The sequence below is a fragment of the Coregonus lavaretus genome (assembly GCF_964263955.1).
Source record: "Coregonus lavaretus genome assembly, chromosome: 3".
NCBI lineage: Eukaryota > Metazoa > Chordata > Actinopteri > Salmoniformes > Salmonidae > Coregonus > Coregonus lavaretus.
This window is the reverse complement of record NC_139990.1, coordinates 60,766,126-60,789,283: the sequence shown is the minus strand read 5'-3', so window position 1 is coordinate 60,789,283 and position 23,158 is coordinate 60,766,126. Positions and strand designations below refer to the sequence as shown.

General features: G+C 43.5%; 2 protein-coding genes and 1 pseudogene across 3 annotated transcripts in view; 2 read left to right on the top strand and 1 right to left on the bottom strand.

Annotated features, from left to right (window-relative positions):
• The window catches only part of LOC311108315 (DC-STAMP domain-containing protein 2-like), a gene marked incomplete at both ends in the record, with an annotated part of 29,563 nt that extends 25,026 nt beyond the window's left edge, over nt 1–4,537 (bottom strand). Inside the window, 5 exons of the mRNA XM_084150944.1 lie at nt 81–146; nt 1,792–1,986; nt 2,122–2,223; nt 2,461–2,631; nt 4,393–4,537. Coding sequence (XP_084007070.1) covers nt 81–146; nt 1,792–1,986; nt 2,122–2,223; nt 2,461–2,631; nt 4,393–4,537 — 679 coding nt within the window. The remainder of the gene's footprint in view (nt 1–80; nt 147–1,791; nt 1,987–2,121; nt 2,224–2,460; nt 2,632–4,392) is intronic.
• A 504-nt stretch (nt 4,538–5,041) lies between these two features.
• LOC311108307 (E3 ubiquitin-protein ligase DCST1-like) lies at nt 5,042–16,713 on the top strand (annotated as a pseudogene). The gene is made up of 14 exons: nt 5,042–5,054; nt 5,588–5,707; nt 5,841–5,980; nt 6,353–6,502; nt 6,622–6,765; nt 6,866–6,987; nt 7,220–7,356; nt 7,740–7,839; nt 8,958–9,053; nt 9,197–9,323; nt 9,403–9,519; nt 9,899–10,041; nt 15,944–16,054; nt 16,558–16,713. The product of its transcript is annotated as an E3 ubiquitin-protein ligase DCST1-like (transcript).
• Nucleotides 16,714–17,905: 1,192 nt separating this feature from the next.
• Nucleotides 17,906–23,158, top strand: part of LOC311114351 (disintegrin and metalloproteinase domain-containing protein 15-like) — a gene marked incomplete at both ends in the record, with an annotated part of 30,360 nt that continues 25,107 nt past the window's right edge. The window contains 2 exons of the mRNA XM_084157180.1: nt 17,906–18,170; nt 19,603–19,694. Coding sequence (XP_084013306.1) covers nt 17,906–18,170; nt 19,603–19,694 — 357 coding nt within the window. The remainder of the gene's footprint in view (nt 18,171–19,602; nt 19,695–23,158) is intronic.

Sequence of the window (23,158 nt, the reverse complement as noted above, 5' to 3'; positions counted from 1 at the left end):
ATTATGGTATTGAAGAATGTTCTACCTTTGAAAAGAGAAGTAGTACAAACTATTATTTTGTACCTCTGCACTTTACTTACGGGCAGCAATCTTTGTCTTCATGTGGCCAACAATGTAAGAAGGGATGATGCAAAACAGCTGACCAACTGAAATGAGAGGAATGTATTGGGAATTACTGTCCTCATACCTACAGATGACATGACCTATAGCTAATTTACGTAACAAATGCATCTCTGCATCACAGGCTCCATTTATTGACTCATAAAAACCATTGTGAACGGTCATTAAAAGTAAACGCAAGTGTCATGTCAGGTTTATAAAACAGCATTGTAAAGGATTTATGACCCATAGTTCAAGAAAGTGAAATGTCTCCATTCACTTTATGCTGAGAGCAGCATTCTAGATCTCCCAAGGGCCAGGAAGTGTGTTTGATCTTTTCTTTCTCTTTCTTTCTCCTCCTCCTGTCTCTGGCCCTTGGGTCATGTTTGGATTAAAAAGTCACCAGTGCCCGGCTGGGTCCTGGCTGGCCCGAGAGCAGCGGCGCATATGAAACAATAATTAATTTGAAAAGAAAACAGGGGAGGCAGATGGATGGAGGGGGGAGGCAGAGGGACTCACGGCTGCGCTCCTCCTGGGGAATGTGAGAGGAAACCTGAGAGCGGTGTGGGGCTGCAGGGTTTTAACCAGGCCTTGGCCCCTAAGTTACCCTGGCCTCCTCAGCTAAAGAATAACACAGAGCACTACAGAGCTACCAGAGAGGAGGGCTGTGCTGTACCTCCACACTGATGTCAACCTCACAACAATGGGTGATCTATTTTTCCATGAGCTAACATATTTGTAGTCAGCAATTTTTCACCATTACTATGAAAATAAAAATAAAACAGGCTTGGGTGCGAAAAAAGGAAACATTTTAACTGAGTTTCAAAGATTTTAAAACACTGACAACCCAGCTAGCACATGTATTTCTTTATTTAACTAGGCAAGTCAGTTAAGAACAAATTCTTAATTACAATGACGGCCTACCCCACCCTATGGGACTCCCAATCACAGCAGGATTGTGAAACAGCCTGGAATTGAACAAGGGTCTTTAGTGACGCCTCTAGCACTGAGATGCAGTGCCTTAGACCACTGCGCCACTCGGGAACCCAATGTTCTGAGAACCATAGGAAAACTTTCTCAGAACCTCCCTGCAACCTGAAAATGTACCTTCCCAGAACAGGCTAAATGTTCACTTCTGTTCTCAGAAGGTTTAGAAAACGTTCAGCGTTAACAGTAAGGAACCTTATGGCTTTGTTCCCACAACCAATGGGAAACCAAAAATGTACGTTCCCAAAACTTCTAAGGAACCAAATGTGCTAGCTGGGAATGACTTAAAAACAGAGAACAAACATCTCAGATAAAATATGTAATGGTTAGGTGCCCTAACAAAGTTGTGCATTAAAATGGCTCTTTAAGAGAAAACTTAAGCTAAGACTGCGACAATGACAATACAGATATGACAACCTAACTACAACACTACCATATATGTTATTATTTTTTAAATAACAGACACCTTCCACAGTGATTGATGTCCTTTTCACATTTCCTTTGTTCTATTGATACAGCTGTATATGTGCTAAAGCCTCTCAGGTTTCTACTCTTGCGATTTGAACCTGCTTCTTTGTGGACAATAATGTATCCCTCTGACACTATGACAAACAGCTACCCTTCCTCTACTACTGACAGCTGAGGTAAGTAAGGGTGAGTGAGGATAATGATTCTACTGTATGATGGAACAACATGTCAACCAACCTCGAGCGAGACCACAGAGGGGGCGGAACCCATCCACAATGTGACAAAGGAAGTTGAACACGGACAGGAGCTCCATGCAGTCATCACGGGCATCATCAAACAGCTTGTTACACTTCTTATAAGGAGTGCCCAGTTTGTCATTACACACCTCGCCAATGCCGACCAGGAAGTGTAACACGTTTCTCAGGGAACGAGCTGTAACAGGGGGCAGAGGGAATAGAAATCAATGGAAGGGTTCATTTGGAGAGTTAAATTGTTAGATACAGTAACTGTACTAACAGTGTCTTCAAATAATGACAGCGTTAGAATAAGCATGGCCCACAGACGTACCTACATGGCGGACAGACTCGGTCAGGGCCTTGATTAAGTTCTGTACCCTCCCAGCCACAGAGTGGACATTTTTGGTGATCTCTTTTATCTTGCCCAGCACAGCTGCAACAAGTGGACATTAGGAGCTTGTAAGGGTGTGTGACATTGCAGAACACTTAGATAGATTGTGTAGAAATTGTATTGTAAAATGAGTCATCTGCCATATTGTCTCCACCTGCCATGTCCTTCCAGATCAGTGACCATTGAGAAAAAAAAGCTAGCGTGAACTATTTGAGACTTCATGTATAATGAGTGTAACTACAGCTGTGTTGTGTGATTTTATGGAACAGCTGGACTCACAGAGAAGAGGTGTAGCCGCAAGCTCCATCAGCTGCTGGGTCTGGTTCATGGCCAGTTCGGCCCCACACACCACGCTGTCCGCTGCACGGTCAAAGTTCTCCAGGGTGTTGGTGATGGGGCCCTGGACCAACATGGAGATGATGAGGAACAAGAGGAAGTTCTTGCCCTTCACTGTGAGGAAATTCATAAAAAGTTGCATTAGTGATACCCAGAACAAGTTGGCCTACTGGCTAATGCATTGTAGGCCATTCCTTCCACCCAAGGGCGTTTCTCTGATTTTTTTCTGGGGTGGCCTAGGGGGGGACCAAGAACCAATCATGATGGCTGGCCATGGGAAATCAGCAAACTGTATCACAAATAGCATTGAATAACTGTTTAAACTGTTAATTTGTATATGCCCTAATTTATTCAAATTAATTAAATTGAAGTGATCCCTATGAATCCATATTCAAGTTATTGAGGACCTACACTGATCTCAAAAACGACCTCTCAGAATCCATATGATGGAAAGCCGTCGCAGTGATGGAGAACTTTAACCCCTGAATGAAGGTCTAGTCGGGTTCTTTTGGCTAAGCAAAAACAAGCAAAAATGACTCCAGCCATTATCACCTTGGCTGCTGTAGCTTTAGTCACCCATAGCCTACAGCAATTAGCTGCTACACACAAGCTCAGCACCGGGATTAAAAACTATAGTTTATTTTCCTGTCAAGTCAAACAGCAGTTACCTAGACATCTTCCACCTCTGCACTGCTTTTGACAACTCAGAGGCGGACCGGTACCATTTTTTTCCTCGAGGCCCCGACACCGGACAATTTTTTTCCCTTGAGGCTCTCATTATAAGCCAGATCATGATCATTTTGCACACAAAAAAAAAACAAGTTAGACAGACCCACTAGACAGAAAATGGACCAGCCCTTCTGGCATCTCAAAATGGACTGTCCTAAAGAGATTGAGCCAGTGGGTGAGCTACTAGGAAACGTGGAGGCGTCACCAGCTGCTCACGACTCCTCTAAGAAAGATAGCCTACGTAGTGTTTTATTTTTAGTAAATGTTTCTTTTCAAACCGGGGAAGATGTAAACAGGTTGGAGGTGCCTGTGCCTCTATGTTCTTCTTCTGTGGGGTTTTCTGGCGGACTACAACCAAACAAAGGTTCATTCCCGGTGTGGTAATACTCATAATTTGTAGCCAAAGATGGTTTGTTTACATAGCAGGTTAGGATAACTAACGTGGCAGGTTAGGTGAATTAGAGTGGTAGGTTAGGAGAACTAATGCAGCAGGTTAGGTGAATTAACGTAACAAGTTAGGATGAGGTTAAGGTTAGGAAAAGGATGAGGGTTAGCTACAATGCTAGTTGTCAACAATTGTTGTCCCCGACGCAACCACTAGATGGAGGTGTAGGCCTACTCCATCTAGCCACAATGGAAGAAATGTAAACAAACAATCTGTGGAAGACAAATCATCAGTAGCATAACACCACGGTAACCATGTGATTTTAGAACTGTGAACTTATTGGTCCATTTGAATTAATTGTTTGTGTGCTCTAATTGGTTGCAGGTAGGCTATGACGAGTACACACCTCCACCTGTTTCGTACAAAAAGGTGGTCTTTCCCTTCTCATACAAATTCCTACACCATCATGGGAAACAATATATCCAGTTTGCAGCAATCCCGGTTATGTTTAGACAGGCAGCTCAATTCTGATATTTTTCCCCTCTAATTGGTATTTTGAGAAATCACATCAGATTTTTTCACAGCAGATCTGATTAGTCAAAACACCAATTAGTGGAAAAAAAAGATCCGAATTGGGCTACCTGTCTAAATGTTGCCAAAGTGTTGATTTGAATGGGTAAATGGGTGCATTTCAACGCACATATGCATTTTTTGGGGGGTATAGTTAAAACAATAATCTTAATCTGGTGTAGACTACTCACTTGAACACAGCATTGGCATCATGATCATTACATTCGCTCGCACGCGGATGGAGAGGCCCATGCCAAATGCTGTGAGGAAAGCTATGGCGATCGTGGTATACACGCAGTACCACAGTCCTTGGTTCTGTACGAACAGTGCAGTCATTCCGTACACAGAGGCAAGGAATAGGCCAAACAAAAACCCGCCCAAACTCCGCACAAGCCCACGCAGACGAGGATCACGGAAAGGTTTGGTCTTGCTTCGTGGACGACGCCTTGGGAATCTGGGAACCCTGTCAAAAAGGTTAGATATTTAGGCTAAACTCACCAATGACCACATGATATAGAAGGCCTATGCATTTCAATAATGTCAATTTGTACAATATATTTCCTTACCGCTTGAGGACCCCCCTCAAAAACTCCATGGCTGCTTGGCCACTTTGCACGAACCTTTGAAGACCATGTATGCTATGCTATCACCATAGACATACGATTTGTTTTCTTATTTCTAAGTCTGTCACAAGGGAATTGTCATTGTTATTGTAGCAGGCCTCCACAGAATTAAGTTTCATTATGAGGTCACCAAGATGGAGTTTTTCCCTCTTCCAGATTGTAAAAAACGAGTGGATACAAAATTACAAAACCAGCTAATTATTTAATGGCAGTGACGATGGTTAAATTGTGTGAGCTAAGAATAAAAAAAGCACCACATTCCAGTTAGTAGATTCCAGAAAATGAGTTGGTGTTTGTGCCACTGAGGATCAATTTGATACACATAGACAACTTCAATGTACTTACCATTTGTGTAGTGTATGTTTTGTCACAGCCTTGGAGAGGTTCAGTAGGTGGGTTCTGCCAGATTTTGCCCACCGGTTCCTCTTTAGTCAGTCACAGGAGTTCCCAGTTGCTCGTTTCTTCCTGGGAGCATTATTTGGTGCTGTCAGCAGTGCAGGGAGGGTTGACAGATTTCACAATGTTTCAGTTTATAATTTGGCCAATTCATTGTATTAAAACGTGTCTTGTTAATTCTCCCCTCCAGGTTTATTTGTGGGGCTCTTCCACAATGTCTCAATGACCACTGTAAACAGGTTCTTAGCAGGATATGCTTTTGTTGGTGAGTAGATTGTGGTACTGCAATTGAACACTGTTTGGAGTCAATTGGTAAAGTTAAAAAAATTGGAAACACATTAGTCATGCTCTATGTATGTGTTTTCAGCTGTATCTATTCTGGGTGGGGCGTTTTCCTCCTACTTTCGCTGCTCGGTCCTCCTGATCTTTCCCAGCATGCTCGGCTCCCGTGGCAGGGCGTACCTCATGCTATTTGTCCTCTACAGGGGTAAACTGGAAATAGTTCTTGAAAAAATGTATTGCCTTGCTACTTGCCGAATGGGTTGCTAGCAGTATGGCTTCGCTGTGGTGCAAACTTGTAATCCTCTGATCACCGTTTGTGTGTTCTCTCATCCTGTCAGGCCCAATCGCCAACATCCACCGTAATGTCCAGGATGTGGCCTTCTCTATGGGCTGCAACATTGAGCTCCATATCAAACACAGCAAGGTCATGTGGAGGGTGGTGATGGAGCCCTTCATGCAGGTGGTGCAGGGTATTGTGGTAAGTGGCACATTATCATGGTCAGTGGATCACTATTGGCAGAATAGCATTAGTGGAAACCAAGACTGTTCTCAGGGCAGGCCTGATTTTAGCGAGATTTGTTCGAGATGTGAATTCTGGCTAACCCTTTTCCTAACCTAATTATCCTAACCTACCACGTTAATTATCCTAACCTGCTGCGTAAGTTCTCGAAACCTGCTACGAAAAGTCACTTCTGCTAGTCAAAACCGGAAGACCTGCGCTGAGAGCAGTCTGAGTTCCACTAATGCAATACAGTTCACTATTGTATTAGTTCAATAGGTTTGTTTCACATTATCGACTGATATTTCAAGGATATGCCCCAACGTTTCCTTCATGTTATTATTGGGTCAGGAGGCTAAGAGTGTGAGCAGGAAGTTTCATAGCATCAGGGATGAGATCATGGGGCAGTTTGGCTATGACTCCATGAAACAGGGCCCTGTTGCTGCCGGCAACAGCACCCAGGATTTGTATGCAGCAAAGACGATGATGCGATGTGACTGAGTATTGGTTTGCGTAAATAAAAACCTATTCAGCAGATTGAAGTCGGTTGTTATTGGTCGATAATTAGTTGTGAATGTACTGACATTACTGACCGTCTGTTTTTCTGCATTGTGGAACAGATGTGGTGGAGCAGGGGATAGAGCGCTGTCGGGAGTGGTTTGAGGTCAAGTGGCAGGACTGCATGAATGCCATCAAGGCCCCAGTCATCAACCACATCCTGTGTGTGTCCATGAGATTCCACTTCCTCTGTGACGTCATGAGAGGTAGGGGTTCAGCTTCATTGGTAGCCTAGGTGTTTTAGTTATGTGGGATGATATACTTTTCTGATTACAGTGATGTTTGCTTGGTTGCTTTTCCTGTCAGTCATGAAGCCCTGGTGCAGGGAGGAGATCCCAGTGGAAGGGAACTTTGGGCAAACTTTCGACAAGCTCAACTTCTCCATTGACACACTGTCCAGAGAATTCAGCACTAACGTAGAGCTCCAGGTACAGCCCAACTCCTCTGTCTGATCTCACTAAAACCAAGACAGTTAAATAATGAAAGAAATACAAGACTGCAGTTTACACATAATTAGGTCATTTGGAGGTTTTCTCAACTCAAAATAATTGTATAATGCCTTACTCTTTTGAAGATACACCTTGCACAATACTTTAATTAGATGTTATGTACAGTTCCTGAGCTCCACCTTTCCGTCTCCTGTGTGTGTGTGTGTAGGAGGAGGAGGAGGAGGAGCAGCAGCAGTCTGTGTTTGGTGTCTCAGCCCTACAGGAGGATTTCACAGAGGGTCTGAGTAAAGCCTTCGAGGAGACCAAGGTCATCCTGGACCAGTTTCTGGGCCTCATCCAGCTCCTCCTGTACCTTCTTCACCTCGTGAGCCTACTCAACCACACAGCAACTAGATATGATGGAATGACGTGTATTTATGCTATCTAATGTAGGGGAGTGTCAGATGTTCTATTTTAGTTCTTCAAAGTGGCAGTGTCATTTTTGGGGGGTTTTGCCACCTGATTTAAAAGTATGTCGATGATTGGCCAGAGTCCATACTTCTAGTTTCCCAGGTCTGAATCAGTCAAGGTTGAAAGCCAGCCTACTGCAGCCCTTGAGGACTAAAGTCATGCACCCCTGCATTAGACTCACTGCAGTACCATGATGTAGTTTATTTCTATAAAGTGTTTATACAGTATCTAATGTAATCAGCACTTGTGTGCCTCTCTTCGCTCTCTGTCTTCCTGTGAAGAGCGTTTGGATATGCGAAGCAGTATACCCAAGACTTTCGATTTGACAACATCTACATCACCACCTACTTCAGACAGATTGATGCCAGGAGAAGGAGATAAGTATGTATACATGTGCTTATACTGTATACCGTATGTACACTCCCCTACGTATTTATTTGGACAGTGAAGCTGAAATGTTTAATTTGGCTCTATACTCCAGCATTTTGGATTTGAGATCAAATGTTTTATGAGGCGACAGTACAGAATGTGACCTTTTTATTTGAGGGTATTTTCATACATATCTGCTTTACTGTTTAGAAATTAATGCACTATATACATCTAGTCCCCCCCCATTTGAAGGTGTCATAGGTCCCATATTCCTAGCACACAATGACTACATCAAACTTGTTGGATGTATTTGCAGTTTGTTTCAGATTATGTTGTGCCCAATAGAAGCAATGGTAAATAATGTATTGTGTAATTTTGGAGTCACTGTTATTGTAAATAAGTATATAATATGTTTCTAAACAATTCTATATTAATGTGGATGCTACCATGATTACGGGTAATCATGAATAAATTGTGAATAATGACTAGTGAATAAGACGCACAAAGATCATGCCCCCAAAACATGCAAACCTCTTACCATTGCTAATAATGGGGAGGCTAGCATTTTTTGGTGGGGTATGATATTTATATCTTTAACTTTCTCACTCATTATTCACGATTCATTCAGGATTATCCGTAATCATGGTAGCATAATGAAGAAGTGTTCAGAAACATATTCTATTCTTATTTACAATAAAAGTGACACAATACATTATTTACCATTCATTTCTATTGGGCACAACATAATCTGAAACACAACCAAAACAAACTTCAAATGCATCCAACAAGTTTGCAGTCACAAGCTTGATGTAGTTATCACATGGAATATGGGACTAAATACTAAACTTTTGACTAAATGTAATACACTATGTGAATTTGTCCAATCACTTATACCTTCAAATGGGGGACTAGATACATAACGTGCTTTCATTTCTAAAATAGATATGTATGAAAACACCCTCAAATAAAAGGTGACATTCTGTACTGTCGCCTCATATATAAAACATTTGATCTCAAATCCAAAATGCTGGAGTATAGAGCCAAATTAAACGTCTTAGCTTCACTGTCCAAATAAATACGTAGGTAAGTGTATAATGTTTGGAAGCTGATATGTACGTTTGACATTTCAGGACAAATGTTATCTGTTACCTTTGAAGAAAGCTGAGCGGGGCCTTTTCATCAACCCTCGGAGCCTGTACATGCATCCCAGTGAGCTTAAACTAGTGGTGTGTTGCTCCTCTCTCCTGAGTGGATTTCAATCCAATACTTTGCTCCAATGACTTGTTCATTACTATCTGTCCTTAGGGTTGTGTAGACTGAAGAACAATCTTTCCAAGTCTAATCCCAGATCTGTGTCATTGGGCCACAGATGGCGGGTCTGCTGCAGGTAGTCTCTCTGGCTGTGTTTGTCTGTGTGCTACTGGCTGTCGATATGGTGCTCTACCGCATCTTTGACATCATCCGCAGACACACTTTCACAGAGTTCTCCCTCACCAGTGAGTCACACACTCTTTCTCCTGTACCATATCATTGTCACGGTGTGGTTGTGTTAACTCATGCCACTATGTTCCACAGGTAGCCACCACATAGACATCAAGGTGGGAGGACAGTCCATGAATGCCAAGCTGCTGAGGAAGACCATTGGTGCCTTCAACACCTCCTCCAACCTGGATATGCAGTCTAGTAACCAGCGTATGTGGCCTCTCTGCTGTTATGTCTCACTGCTCAATGTGCCAAAGACTGATGTGCCAGACGTGTGTGTTGTGGCTAGCTAATGTTACCTGTATCTGTCTGGCTACAACACTAATCTGCTCAGGTCTAGTAGTGTACAGCCTTGTCTTGGCTAGATAGTTTAGACAGTGTTGTAAAGAGGCATTGAACACACATACTGTAGCGTCACATGTCTGCTCCATGTGCAGGATGACAACTAGGAGTTATCCATGCACTATAAAATGGGCATTCTCATAGGATGTGCTAATAATGTTCAGGATTAAGTGGGACCACAGATTAGTCAAATCATGGCAACAGTTACAAGATCAACAACAATCCCCCTCTCTTTTTATTCTCTCTGACTGTCTGCCCCAGCCGAGGGCCCTCACCACAGAGGACTACCTGTGGAGTTTTGTGCCCCTTATGATGATGGCTCTGATGTGCTGCCTGCAGGTGTATAGCAACCGCCTGCGCAGGGTCATCGCTGCCTTCTACTTCCCCAAGGTGAGGCCACACATACACCCTCTCAACCACACCTACCATCCTCTTGGTTGAATGAAACCTCTGCATACTGTAAATCGGATGTATGACACAATGTATAACGTATTCACGGCACATTCGGCATGCCTACATGTATGTAATCCGTAGTATTTGTGTTAATTATAGTTCTCACATTAACACCTTGTCCCAGTCATACATGTAGAGCTGAAATCCTCTGAAGGTAATCTCAGCTCTTAAATCTTCTAAAGGTAATCTTAGCTCTTAAATCTTCTAAAGGTAATCTCAGCTCTTAAATCTGATAATTGAACGTTATCTTGATAAGAGCCTACACTACAGTGTATGTTTGTCTCAAGTTGCTGATAAATTGGATGGTTTCTCTGAAGTTTCAACTGTCAATAGGTAAAAAGAAAGGTGTGTGTGTATGTATGTATGTATGTATATATATATATATATATAATATAAACGCGACATGGAACAATTTCAAAGATTTTACTGAGTTACAGTTCATATAAGGAAATCAGTCAATATAAATAAAGTAGGCCCTAATCTATGGATTTCACATGACTGGGCAAGGGTACAGACATGGGTGGGCCTGGGAGGGCATAGCCAGGCCGAGCCAATCAGAATGAGTTTTTCTCCACAAAATGGCTTTTATTACAGACAGAAATACTCGTCAGCACCCCCTCAGACGATCCTGCAGGTGAAGAAGCTGGATGTGGAAGTCATGGGCTGGCGTGGTGACATGTGGTCTGCAGTTGTGAGGCTGGTTGGACGTACTGCCAAATTCTCTAAAACGACATTGGAGAAATGAACATGCAACAGCTCTGGTGGACATTCCTGCAGTCAGCATTTCAATTGTACGCTCCTTCATCTTGAGACATCTGTGGCATTGTGTTGTGGCACAACTTCACATTTTAGTGGCCTTTTATTGTCCCCAACACAAGGTGCACCTTAATGATCATGCTGTTTAATCAGCTTCTTGATATTTACATTTTAGTCATTTAGCAGACGCTCTTATCCAGAGCGACTTACAGTTATATATGCCACACCTTTCAGGTGGATGGATTATCTTGGCAAATGAGAAATGCTCACTAACAGGAATTAGTCTCCTGAGTGGCACAGTGGTCTAATGCACTGCATCGCAGTGCTAACTGTGCCACTAGAGATCCTGGTTCGAATCCAGGCTCTGTCGCAGCCGGCCGCGACCGGGAGACTCATGGGCGGCGCACAATTGGCCCAGCGTCGTCCAGGGTAGGGGAGGGAATGGCCGGCAGGGATGTAGCTCAGTTGATAGAGCATGGCGTTTGCAACGCCAGGGTTGTGGGTTTGATTCCCACGGGGGGCCAGTATAAAAAAATATGTATTCACTAACTGTAAGTCGCTCTGGATAAGAGCGTCTGCTAAATGTCTAAAATGTAAATGTAAACATATTTGTGCTCAATTTGAGAGAAATCAGCTATTTGTGTGTATGGAACATTTCGGGGATCTTTTATTTCAGCTCATGAAACATGGGACCAACACTTGACATGTTGCGTTTTTTATATTTTTGTTCAATATAGTAATAAAGGTCATAATATAATGTATACAATGTATCAAGCCTGGTGAAGACACCCACCGTGAGCAGAACATCAGTAGTAGCTACATTAAAACTCTGGGAGCCTCTACACAGCATGCACATATTCATGTTGGCATTGGGTCCAGCCTATGTAACGTTTTTAAATAGGCAGACTAACATTTATTATTCCTCTCCTTTTTTCATCCCTGGTGAATTTGGCACAGGAAGGTTTGTACAAACTGTAGGGTCCTGTTGGTCGACCTACATCCAAATAAACAAAGAATACAATGTCCCTACAAAGTAGAAGCACTCCTTATACTGTTAGTATTTACAGTCGATCTGGATATCACAAAGAGTGGATTTCCCCAGAGTTCTTATAGGTGGGAAACGGATATCTCCTAGGAAATTGGAGCAGCTACTGGGTCGACTGAGTATAAATGGGAATAAAACAAATCATTGTTCAGGAGAAAGCTTTGCCTTCATTTACATCATGCTCTATTTGTGTGAAATTCAACAGCTAAGCGGAGCTACCTCATTAAGGTCAGTTGTGTGCATTCTTGTTTTTCTTCTAATTTCCCTTAATTGTTCCAAATGAAGCAGTGGGGGGTTTAATGAAATGAACACCAAAATCAAGTCCAGGAATCTCTAGGCTAATAAGATGCACGTTCTCCATAAACATGTACATATGCATATAGGAACGTGACTAAAGGAAGAAACCTTGCCTAATCCAGACGTAATATATGTAATTGTTCATGCAAACTTGTGCACCATTGCTGGTTGAGGTATATTTCAATGTATTCAATAGGCTTTAGCACAATGTGTACAATCCTGTAAGAAATGCACTGGCTCGTGTGTCGAGTAAAGCAGTGTTTAGCTGAGAGCAGCTTACTGTAATAGCATTAGACACTACGTATTCTGGTCATACTGAAGCCCTACCTACAGTACTGCACAGATAGGGGCAAAGGGGCGAGAAATGATGGTATAATGTTTATTTTATTTATTTATTTATTTCACCTTTATTTAACCAGGTAAGCCAGTTGAGAACAAGTTCTCATTTACAACTGCGACCTGGCCAAGATAAAGCAAAGTAGTGCGGTAAAAACAACAATAACACAGAGTTACATATGGGGTAAAAAAACATAAAGTAAAAAAAAATACAACAGAAAATATATATACAGTGTGTGCAAATGTAGCAAGTTATGGAGGTAAGGCAATGAATAGGCCATAGTGCAAAATAATTACAATTAGTATTAACACTGGAATGCTAGATGTGCAAGAGATTATGTGCAAATAGAGATACTGGGGTGCAAAAGAGCAAAATAAATAACAATATAGGGATGAGGTAGTTGGGTGGGCTAATTTCAGATGGGCTGTGTACAGGTGCTCTGACAACTGATGCTTAAAGTTAGTGAGGGAGATAAGAGTCTCCAGCTTCAGAGATTTTTGCAATTCGTTCCAGTCATTGGCAGCAGAGAACTGGAAGGAATGGCGGCCAAAGGAGGTGTTGGCTTTGGGGATGACCAGTGAGATATACCTGCTGGAGCGCAGACTACGGGTGGGTGCTGCTATGGTGACCATTGAGCTAAGATAAGGCGGGGATTTGCCTAGCAGTGATTTATAGATGGCCTGGAGCCAGTGGGTTTGACGACGAACATGTAGTGAGGACCAGCCAACAAGAGCGTACAGGTCACAGTGGTGGGTAGTGTATGGGACTTTGGAGACAAAACGGATGGCACTGTGATAGACTACATCCAATTTGCTGAGTAGAGTGTTGGAGGCTATTTTGTAAATGACATCGCCGAAGTCAAGGATCGGTAGGATAGTCAGTTTTACGAGGGAATGTTTGGCAGCATGAGTGAAGGAGGCTTTGTTGCGAAATAGGAAACCGATTCTAGATTTAACTTTGGATTGGAGATTCTTAATGTGAGTCTGGAAGGAGAGTTTACAGTCTAACCAGACACCTAGGTATTTGTAGTTGTCCACATACTCTAGGTCAGACCCGTCGAGAGTAGTGATTCTAGTCGGGTGGGCGGGTGCCAGCAGTGTTCGATTGAAGAGCATGCATTTAGTTTTACTAGTGTTTAAGAGCAATTGGAGGCTACTGAAGGAGTGTTGTATGGCATTGAAGCTCGTTTGGAGGTTTGTTAACACAGTGTCCAATGAAGGGCCAGATGTATACAAAATGGTGTATGCGTAGAGGTGGATCTGAGAGTCACCAGCAGCAAGAGTGACATCATTGATATACACGGAGAAAAGAGTCGGCCCAAGAATTGAACCCTGTGGCAACCCCATAGAGACTGCCATAGGTCCAGACAACAGGCCCTCCGATTTGACACATTGAACTCTATCTGAGAAGTAGTTGGTGAACCAGGCGAGGCAGTCATTAGAGAAACCAAGGCTATTTAGTCTGCCAATAAGAATGCGGTGGTTGACAGAGTCGAAAGCCTTGGTCAGGTCGATGAAGACTGCTGCACAGTACTGTCTTATCGATCGCGGTTATAATATCGTTTAGGACCTTGAGCGTGGCTGAAGTGCACCCATGACCAGCTCGGAAACCGGATTGCATAGCGGAGAAGGTACGGTGGGATTCGAAATGGTCGGTGATCTGTTTGTTAACTTGGCTTTCAAATACTTTCGAAAGGCAGGGCAGGATGGATATAGGTCTGTAACAGTTTGGATCTAGAGTGTCACCCCCTTTGAAGAGGGGGATGACCGCGGCAGCTTTCCAATCTCTGGGGATTTACGAAAGAGAGGTTGAACAGGCTAGTAATAGGGGTTGCGACAATTTCGGCGGCTAGTTTTAGAAAGAAAGGGTCCAGATTGTCTAGCCCAGCTGATTTGTAGGGGTCCAGATTTTGCAGCTCTTTTAGAACATCAGCTGTCTGAATTTGTGTGAAGGAGAAGCGGGGGGGTGGGGGGGGGCGCATGGGCAAGTTGCAGCGGAGGGTGCAGAGTTGGTGGCCGGGGTAGTGGTAGCCAGGTGGAAAGCATGGCCAGCCGTAGCAAAATGCTTGTTGAAATTCTCGATTATTGTAGATTTATCGGTGGTGATAGTGTTTCCTAGCCTCAGTGCAGTGGGCAGCTGGGAGGAAGTGCTCTTATTCTCCATGGACTTTAGTGTCCCAAAACTTTTTGGAGTTAGTGCTACAGGATGCAAATTTCTGTTTGAAAAAGTTAGCCTTTGCTTTCCTGACTGCTTGTGTATATTGGTTCCTAACTTCCCTGAAAAGTTGCATATCGCGGGGGCTATTTGATGCTAATGCAGTACGCCACAGGATGTTTTTGTGCTGGTCAAGGGCAGTCAAGTCTGAGGAGAACCAGGGGCTATATCTGTTCTTAGTTCTGTCTTTTTTGAATGGGGCATGTTTATTTAAGATTGAGAGGAAATTACTTTTAAAGAACAACCAGGCATCCTCTACTGACTGAATTAGATCTATATCCATCCAGTATACCTGGGTATATGCAGAGAAACTAAGAATTAAAGGCAAGAGATTAACAGAGGGGAAAGTGGGATACAGACATTTTTCATGCTGGCATTTCCACCACAGGGATAGCGTTTCAAAGGTATTTTGAGCATTTCAAATTCTGGCCCGGGTTGAAAAATGCATGTGTGAAATCTGGCCCATGAGGTCCGATACACTTCTGGTTTTCATTCTTCTCTAATCAGGGACTGGTTTAGACCTGGGACACCAGATGAGGTGAGTGCAATGATAGATGAAGTAGGAACAAAAACCAGAGGTGTTTCGCTATTCCAGGATCGTAATTGAATAGCCCTGCTGCCTGGGTTGACTAAGGGTTGAAAATGCCAGTGTGAAAGACCTATAGAGAAACTACAGCGAGGGGAGAGACTGGTGTAGTAGATAGTGAAGGATTGCCATCTGTGTGTTTCACTTAGCACTAAATCAGCTGAAGTGTCATTACTGTTATTAGTCCTCCCCTTATGCTCTCTGAAGGGGATTAGTTTCACAAATCACGCAAAATTAAGCTGCTGCACATTCAGCATGTGGGAGAGAAGTGCAACATGGTGAAAGTGTGCAGCGCACAGACTCTAATCCAACTGGCCTCGGGAGTTCAGCGCTCCAGAATCATCCTCATGATGGACAGTATTGAGTATTCATACAGCAGTGGTGACGTCTAGTACCCATGGTCAGGGTGATTCAAATATCTCACTCAACAGAGAAAATAGTCTGTTTTTTATCTTTTCATGTCTTGTCTCGACTTTTCTATGTCTTGCTGGTCTGTGGCCATACTGTTCTACACACTATATTAACCCTTTGCCCATTGTCATTTATCTGACTGCCCCATTTCTCTCCGTGTGTCCACCCTTTGCTGTGGCTGCCTGTCTGTTAGCGGGAGAAGAGGCGTACTCTGTTCCTTTATAACCTGCAAATTCAGAGGCGCATCTCATACACCAAAAGGCAACGCACACGACTCATGCAGCTAGGAATAGGAGAGAAAACGGTGCGTACTCTGTGTATTTAACTACTCTCTCATTAAAGAGTTTAAATATCTTTATTTTCCTAAAGGCCTTTGAACCCTTCTATTTCCTAATTTAGTTGATGGGATGGCTCTTGGATGAACTCTGAGAACTCATGACAGTGCCTTTAATTTTGAAGTCAAATGGGCTCACTCTTTTCCGGGAATGATCTCCAAGACAAATCTAAACAAACACAGACAAACTCTTTGGGACGCAGCCGCCTCCCACTCTCCTTTCTGGGCCCTTCCCTCTCCATCCGGTCTTGCACGCTTTCGTATTTTCTTCTGTTCTGTCTTCACTAATGCTTTTCAATCCATGGCCTGTGGCCCCCAATAATCTAATTAGGGCAAATATGTTCCTTTCACTGAATTGTACTGTTATTTAACACTGCCCCTTCTACCTACTGTACTACCTCTCTATTCCTCCCACTTTTCTACCCTTCACCTCCACTCTCTCCCGCTCAGGTGTTGTCTGGTGTGTTGTCCAGACTGGAGAGGCTGGGCTGCAGGCTGCGGTGGTGCTGTGTGTGTGTGGGGAGAGGCAGAGGGGTGACCGGGCCGTGGAGTGCACAGTCCCAGGCGGCTTACTGTCCCCAGTGCTGGAGGGACCTGGGCAGGACCTGTTACACCTGTGTCCCCACTAGTAACTGGGAACCAGAGGAGAGCTGTTCAGACACAGACATGTACTATGTCCATTAGAGCGACCACCTAAATCACATGCAGATACATTAAAGGCATTTAGCATATTAGCCCATTACAGGTTTTGGTCCTCAATTTTTTTCAATAGCAATAAAGCAAACTTGCCGAATGAACAGCTGATCAGCACCCACTGTTCAATTTTATCATGGCTCATTTCTTTCAAGTATTGTTCTGAAGGAAATGGTTTCTTTCCTTGAATCCCTGTCTGAAGTTTTTTTTTTCTTCCTGTGACTAATTCATTGTTAAATCGACTAGACATATATAACAATAACATCTGTTCTCCAGAGGTTTTAGCAGATTGCAGTTGTTATTTAGCAATGCTGACAATTTACACAACTGGAGATCCAGCAAATCCTTTGGGATGTTCAGACAATAGGATGACATGATATTATCAGATTAAATAGCCTATGTGTAAAGTATACAATTGCATAATAGTTTAGTCACACTTAATTAGCTTAAAATGCATGATTTATAAATGGATTTTGTATTATTTGTACAACTTACTATATAGAAATGTTGTGTAAGGTTTGTTAGGATACGCGGCTCTCTAGAATGTGACCACAGAACGATTCAGGCAGTAAAGAGTTAAAGCCCAAGAGAAAATCCCGCTTTGTACCGGGGTTGAAATGCGATTACACCATCGCTGTAAACACGCACTCAGTCTTGTGCCCAAATGACTTGCATGTTCGAAGCTGTCTGCCTTTCAGGAATTAAGATTTTCTAGATCGCACTTGGGTAGTTTAACGACATCACAGTGGACCTATCTCTGCTACGGAAGGGACATATGTTGTAGTAGCACTGTGTGTAAAGGTACTGGAAATATGACCCTGAGATAACTGCAGCCAGAAGCTACGGACAGCGGGCCGGTCTTGTTTAGAGGCTTGTTACAGGACTTTATGGTGTGGGCTAATGGCGCAGGTGAATGAAGCCTATTGAAATAAAGTTACAAGTTCGATTGACTGGCCCATGCAACACTTCTGCTCCTACGCGTGCCTTAGTGGATGCCTATCATGGACTTTCGCTTGAAATTTGCATCTGTAGGCAAATTGAAGTAGCCATATAGTTGCCTCCGACAGAACCTGTTGCCTTTCTCCGTTTCTGAATGCTTTGTTTTACACCTTTTACGTGGATTAATTGATGGACACGAGCCAATGTCACTGCGCGACAATGTTTCCATCTCGAGTTTTGGTAATGTTGGTGCTACTCGAGACTGTAACATTTCGCGGTACTCAATCAAATACGTTACCTAGTAGCGGTTTAGGATTACTGGACGATGCCGACTCGCAGGAATATCTGCTGGCGGAAAGTCATTTGAACTCAAATAAGACCGAGATGGAGAAGACACAAGATAAGCTGTCTCCTTTGAACGCAACAACAGAATCGTCTCACTCCTCACTTACAAGTAGGTATTTGTAGTAGCCCTAGTTTAGCCTAGGCAACTTCAATGGAACTGTCATAAAATGTAATTTCAGTCCTTGCCTGGGCACTCTCAAATTCACCCAAAATGACCCTAAATTGTAGGCCTATCCTACAGTAGGGTTAAACCTCCTCTCTCAATACTGGAGCCTAGCATGCATGCCAATTACAATTGTTTATCTGATACCTTTACTTTCTAAAAACGTACAAGACGTTTCTAATGAATTCGGGTGTAGGCCCGACCAGGACTCGAACCCTGGCCCAGTGACTGTCAAGCCCAACAACTATCTACCTCGTGAAGAGGTTCGGACCTTTTCGCTTAACTGTTAAGTTGTTGGCTTGACAGTCGCTGGACACGTTCGAGTCCCGGTTGGGGCAAATTCTCTAGAACGATGTTGGTGGCTTATGGTAGAGAAATGAGCATTCAATTCTCTGGTGGCATTCCTGAGGTCAGCATGCCAATTGCCTTCAACTTGTGACATCTGTGGCATTGTGTTGTGTGACACAACTGCACATTTTAGAGTGGCCTTTTATTGTCCCCAGCACAAGGTGTACCTGTGTAATGATCATGCTGTTTAATCAGCTTCTTGATATCTTGGCAAAGGAGAAACGCTCACTAACAGGGATGTAAACACATTTGTGCACACAATTTGAGAGAAATAAGCTTTTTGTGCGTATGGAACATTTCGGGAATCTTTTATTTCCCGCTCATGAAACATGGGACCAACACTTTACATGTTGCATTTTATATTTTTGTTCAGTAGGTAGGCTATTGTAAAATGGGCACTGGGAGGTGGTCTGCTGCTTTTTAGTCCTGGAGACACCTGCCAGCCAGCCAGTCATCTACAATTAACCTACTACAGGCTCTGGACAACAGCTGTACTAGGAATGGACAGGGGACACAGAGCCTCTTGTACTGATGTTAATGCAGCTGTGTCTGTTTTATGTGTGTGTGTGAAGAAAGGAGTCAGAAGATATGCCGGCTGAGAAAGAGCATGAGCTGTTATAAGCACATCCGTCATCACTGATTGGTTTGTGCAATTAGCTTGAATTGTCCATGCTTAGTTTAGATTGTGATGCTGATCTTTTTTCCTGGCATATTGAAACCATTTAATGAAAACTGTAGGTTTCCTGCATTTCCTAACCTAAGCCTGTATACCAAGTTAGTTTTTCCTTACTACTAAGGGATATCCGTCTGGGATATGGCTGACTTTATCTTAACATTAGCATTGCCCAATGGGGAAGGGGGTTCACGGACTACTAGAATGTAACTTTTAGGGTCACTACTAGCACTAACAAAATAGTTTCTCCATCCCCTGATGTTAGAGTATCAAACTGATATTTATGAATCTGAATATAGCGACTCAAGCGACATAAGACAAGATTTTCCTATGAATCCCATCTCTCTCTGTCCCTAGGTTCAGAGCACCACCACGGCAAGCCACTGGAGAGGACCAGGCCCTTTGTGGTAGTAAACGGACACAAGAGAAGTCTGAGTGAGGCCTTGCAGGTGAGACTACATACATCAAGAGAATGTGTGTGAGAGACTATCGTTTTACACAGAGCCATACACAAACATTATATTGCACTGATCCTACTTCCATTATGTGCTTTCTATTTCCATGCTTACATGTTAGCATTCTTCATTCAGTGATCCCAGAGCGCTTTTATAAAGTGGGCTTTATTTTTTTAGATAGTGTCAGAGGTTAATAGCCATTCTATTTTTACAGGTCCCATAGGAACTCAAATTTTAAACTGTAGTTTTATGTCTCAAACTAACATCAAACCCACACCTGGTTATTCCAATTCCGATGTGCGGCTCACATTTTTTCCATTCGAAGGTCGTCCATGTTACGATGTTCTCCTCTCTGGGTGGAGTCAGTGTTATGGGGGAATTCTTCAGGATATGATTTCAGACCTCCTGTCAGCTGCACAGGAAGTGTCCGTCCCCTTAAAGTGCCCCCCCCCCCCCCACCTTCTTCAGATCATAGTTTTTATTCAGGAAGCTCCCTGTAAAATATGTCAAGGCGCCTACTTCCTTCCTCTGTTATATTACCACAAAAAAGGAAGCCAGTCAGCAGACCCCCCCCCCCCCCCCCCCCCCCCCCCCCCCCCCCCCCCCCTTCCACACAGACATACGGACAGAGCGAGAGGAAAGTAGAGAATAAGAGCATGACAGGGGCTACATTTTGGCACGTTCACTTTTTAAGCCAGCTACTGGATCAGAATGTTAACTTTCAAAAGGTTGAATCCCATTGGCAAAACAGTCTCCATCAGGCACCAAGATGTTTGTTTGCTGGTTGCAAAACCAACCAGGGCACTGCACTGTCATACAAATAACACAGTTGAGTGGGCCTCATTGGCTAAGACTCAGCAGAGAGTCACTCCTAATTCCTACATTATTGTGTGGTCTATCCTCTGAATCAGTCCAGTCATTGATGAATGAGTAGACATTTTTCACTTGTCCTGAGGTTACTGCACCCACAGCCTACTGCTCATACTGACGAACATAACACCAGTGATTCACGTACTCACTCAAAATACACGCAATGTGTAACCATGGCAATCGGGAGCTTGTTTGTCAGAAATGTGGGGATGGTGCCATATGGGAGGGGTGTGACTGTGTATGGCTGCATCTGTGATACAAACTTAGTCCGTCCACCCTCATCAACATCCTCCCATCCCCTGAACAATGTAATTCTTGTAACGTTCCATTTCCCAGTCCAGAGAATGCAACTTCATCATGTTAAGTGTAGATCTTTATTTGTCTAGCAAAGCATGATTAGCTATAGATAAGACAATCATAAATGTTCTCTCGAGGCAAAAAGATCTGAGGGTATATTCTTTGCATATCACTAGTTAGTTCAAAATAACTACGATTTTCTTTTGATGAAATGCATGTAACTCCCAGCCCAATTAGGATCTCAGATTGATTATATGTGTGTTAGATATTAAAGAAGAAAACATGCCAGTGACCACAGTTTCATTTCTTATGGTGGACCAGGCGACTTGTGTCCTCTTGGGAGAGGCACTTGAGTTGGCCTGAATAGCTTCTGTCAACATTGAACCATGAATAGATCTACTTTGTCAAACACACTTTTAGACAGTTGCCACATTAAGAAGAAAATAAAGACGTGGGAAATACTTTATCAGTTTACAGGTAACCCTTTATTTCTGAGTTGTGTTCTGCTGCTCAGTGCTCACCTCTCTGGTGCCTGCTATTATTAGCCTCCACACTGTGTCTCTGATGAGGAGTCTAAATTCAGTCCCAAACCAACTTGGCTTTGAATGGATTTGTGACTGGGACACACACAGGGAGCTCTGATGTGTAAGGCGTGCAGCAGGGAGCTTCACCTTAATACAGTTTACGGAGGGGATCTCAGCTAATTCAGGGCCTGATCGCTCTGTGTTGACAGTAAGCATTTCTGCCATCCCAACCCCTTACCCTACCATTAAGATGGCCGTGTGTGATGGGGGGGCATTATTGTCTTACACCCAAAGCATGGTAAGACTGATTCTTTACATGAGGGGGGCGCCTCTTATCAACTTAAGAAGGTGTCTGTAGGGAAAGTGTTTCACTAGGGTGTGTGGTGGATTGAGCCGGATTAAGAATGGTCCCCAACCAAATTAAGTTAATCCCCAACCAGGGGTCCTGTTTATATAACCAGATCATTAATTATACCCCAAAAGTAATTGAAATCACTGAGTACTTCTCTGAGCCCAAGTGAAGGTAATGCCAGTAGGCAGGCTACTAGTTAAATGGGAATGAATCACTTTTCCTATTGGTGAGGTAAGTTCTGGATATCCATGCGCAGCAGTAAAGAAACAGTCAGAGGCAGACATGAGTTCCAGTGATATTAATCAGTCAAGTGCTAGGGAAGAGGAGAAGAGCCAGTAAACACCACATTCCCTTTGGGACTGGAGTTGAATGCGACGCTCCTCTACCTCGTGTTGCCCATTGTACATTAATTAACTTGGCTGTTATTGTAATGCAAAGGGATACACTAAGTCATGAACTAACCCAGAGCTTTCCCCCAGATAGTGGACAGGCACACTCCACTGACATGTCCAGACTTGATCCAGGGCTGCTCTGGGTCAGACTAAATAACAGAGAAGCACTACAGGGACTGAGGAAGACAGACCGACATCCCAGGAGCTGACTGATTGTATTTCCCTCCCTCGTACTCTTCCGTTGAGCTGAAAGAGCTGGAGAGGAATCACGACTCGCCCTGTCCCTCCCTCTCTCCCTTCCTCCATTACACCCCCTCCGCCCCTTTTCCCCTCTCCTCCTCCCTGGTTTCTTTCTTCTGCTGTGGGTCACAAGCAGCTCTGGACCCCACCCAGCATTCATAAGGCGTTGAGCTCATCTTGTTACTGGCAGGAGATCACGGCCTGGGACATTACCTCACTGAAGGAGAGGGGGCAAATAAGAGGAGGAAGGTAGAGAGTGGGGGAAGGAGAGGTAATGGCAGCAGAGATGGAGTGGACATGGTTGTCGATAGGATAAAGAGTGACAGAGAGAGGTGTAAGAAGCCAGTGAGCGTGAAACGAGAGACCAGTTGCGAGTGTGAGTTAAGGGTTCAGAAAGAGGAAGAGGGGGGAGAGAAGAGATAAGGTAGAGATGAGGAGAGAAATGGAAGAGAAATTGTAATGAAGCTCAAAGAAGAATGACAAACAAAGCTTGGAGAGGGTGGGTGTTTCTTGGCTGAGCTCCAGATATTTGGGTGTGATCCTGTACTAGAGCCCTGAACAGATGTAGCTCTGGAAGGAGCTCTGTTTCTACTCTGACCTCTCACCCCAAAACCACAATCCAAGGCAGCTGGCCAAAAGCTGCAGATGTTTGAGAGAATGTGTGCATCTCTTTCTCTCCCTTTTTTCTTCTCTTTGGTCACATAACTGACATGACTGTAGATTGCTTGTTTTTTTGCCTTGTCGTGTGGCGCCAGATCTCCATCCAATGTGCCTGGAGTCTTT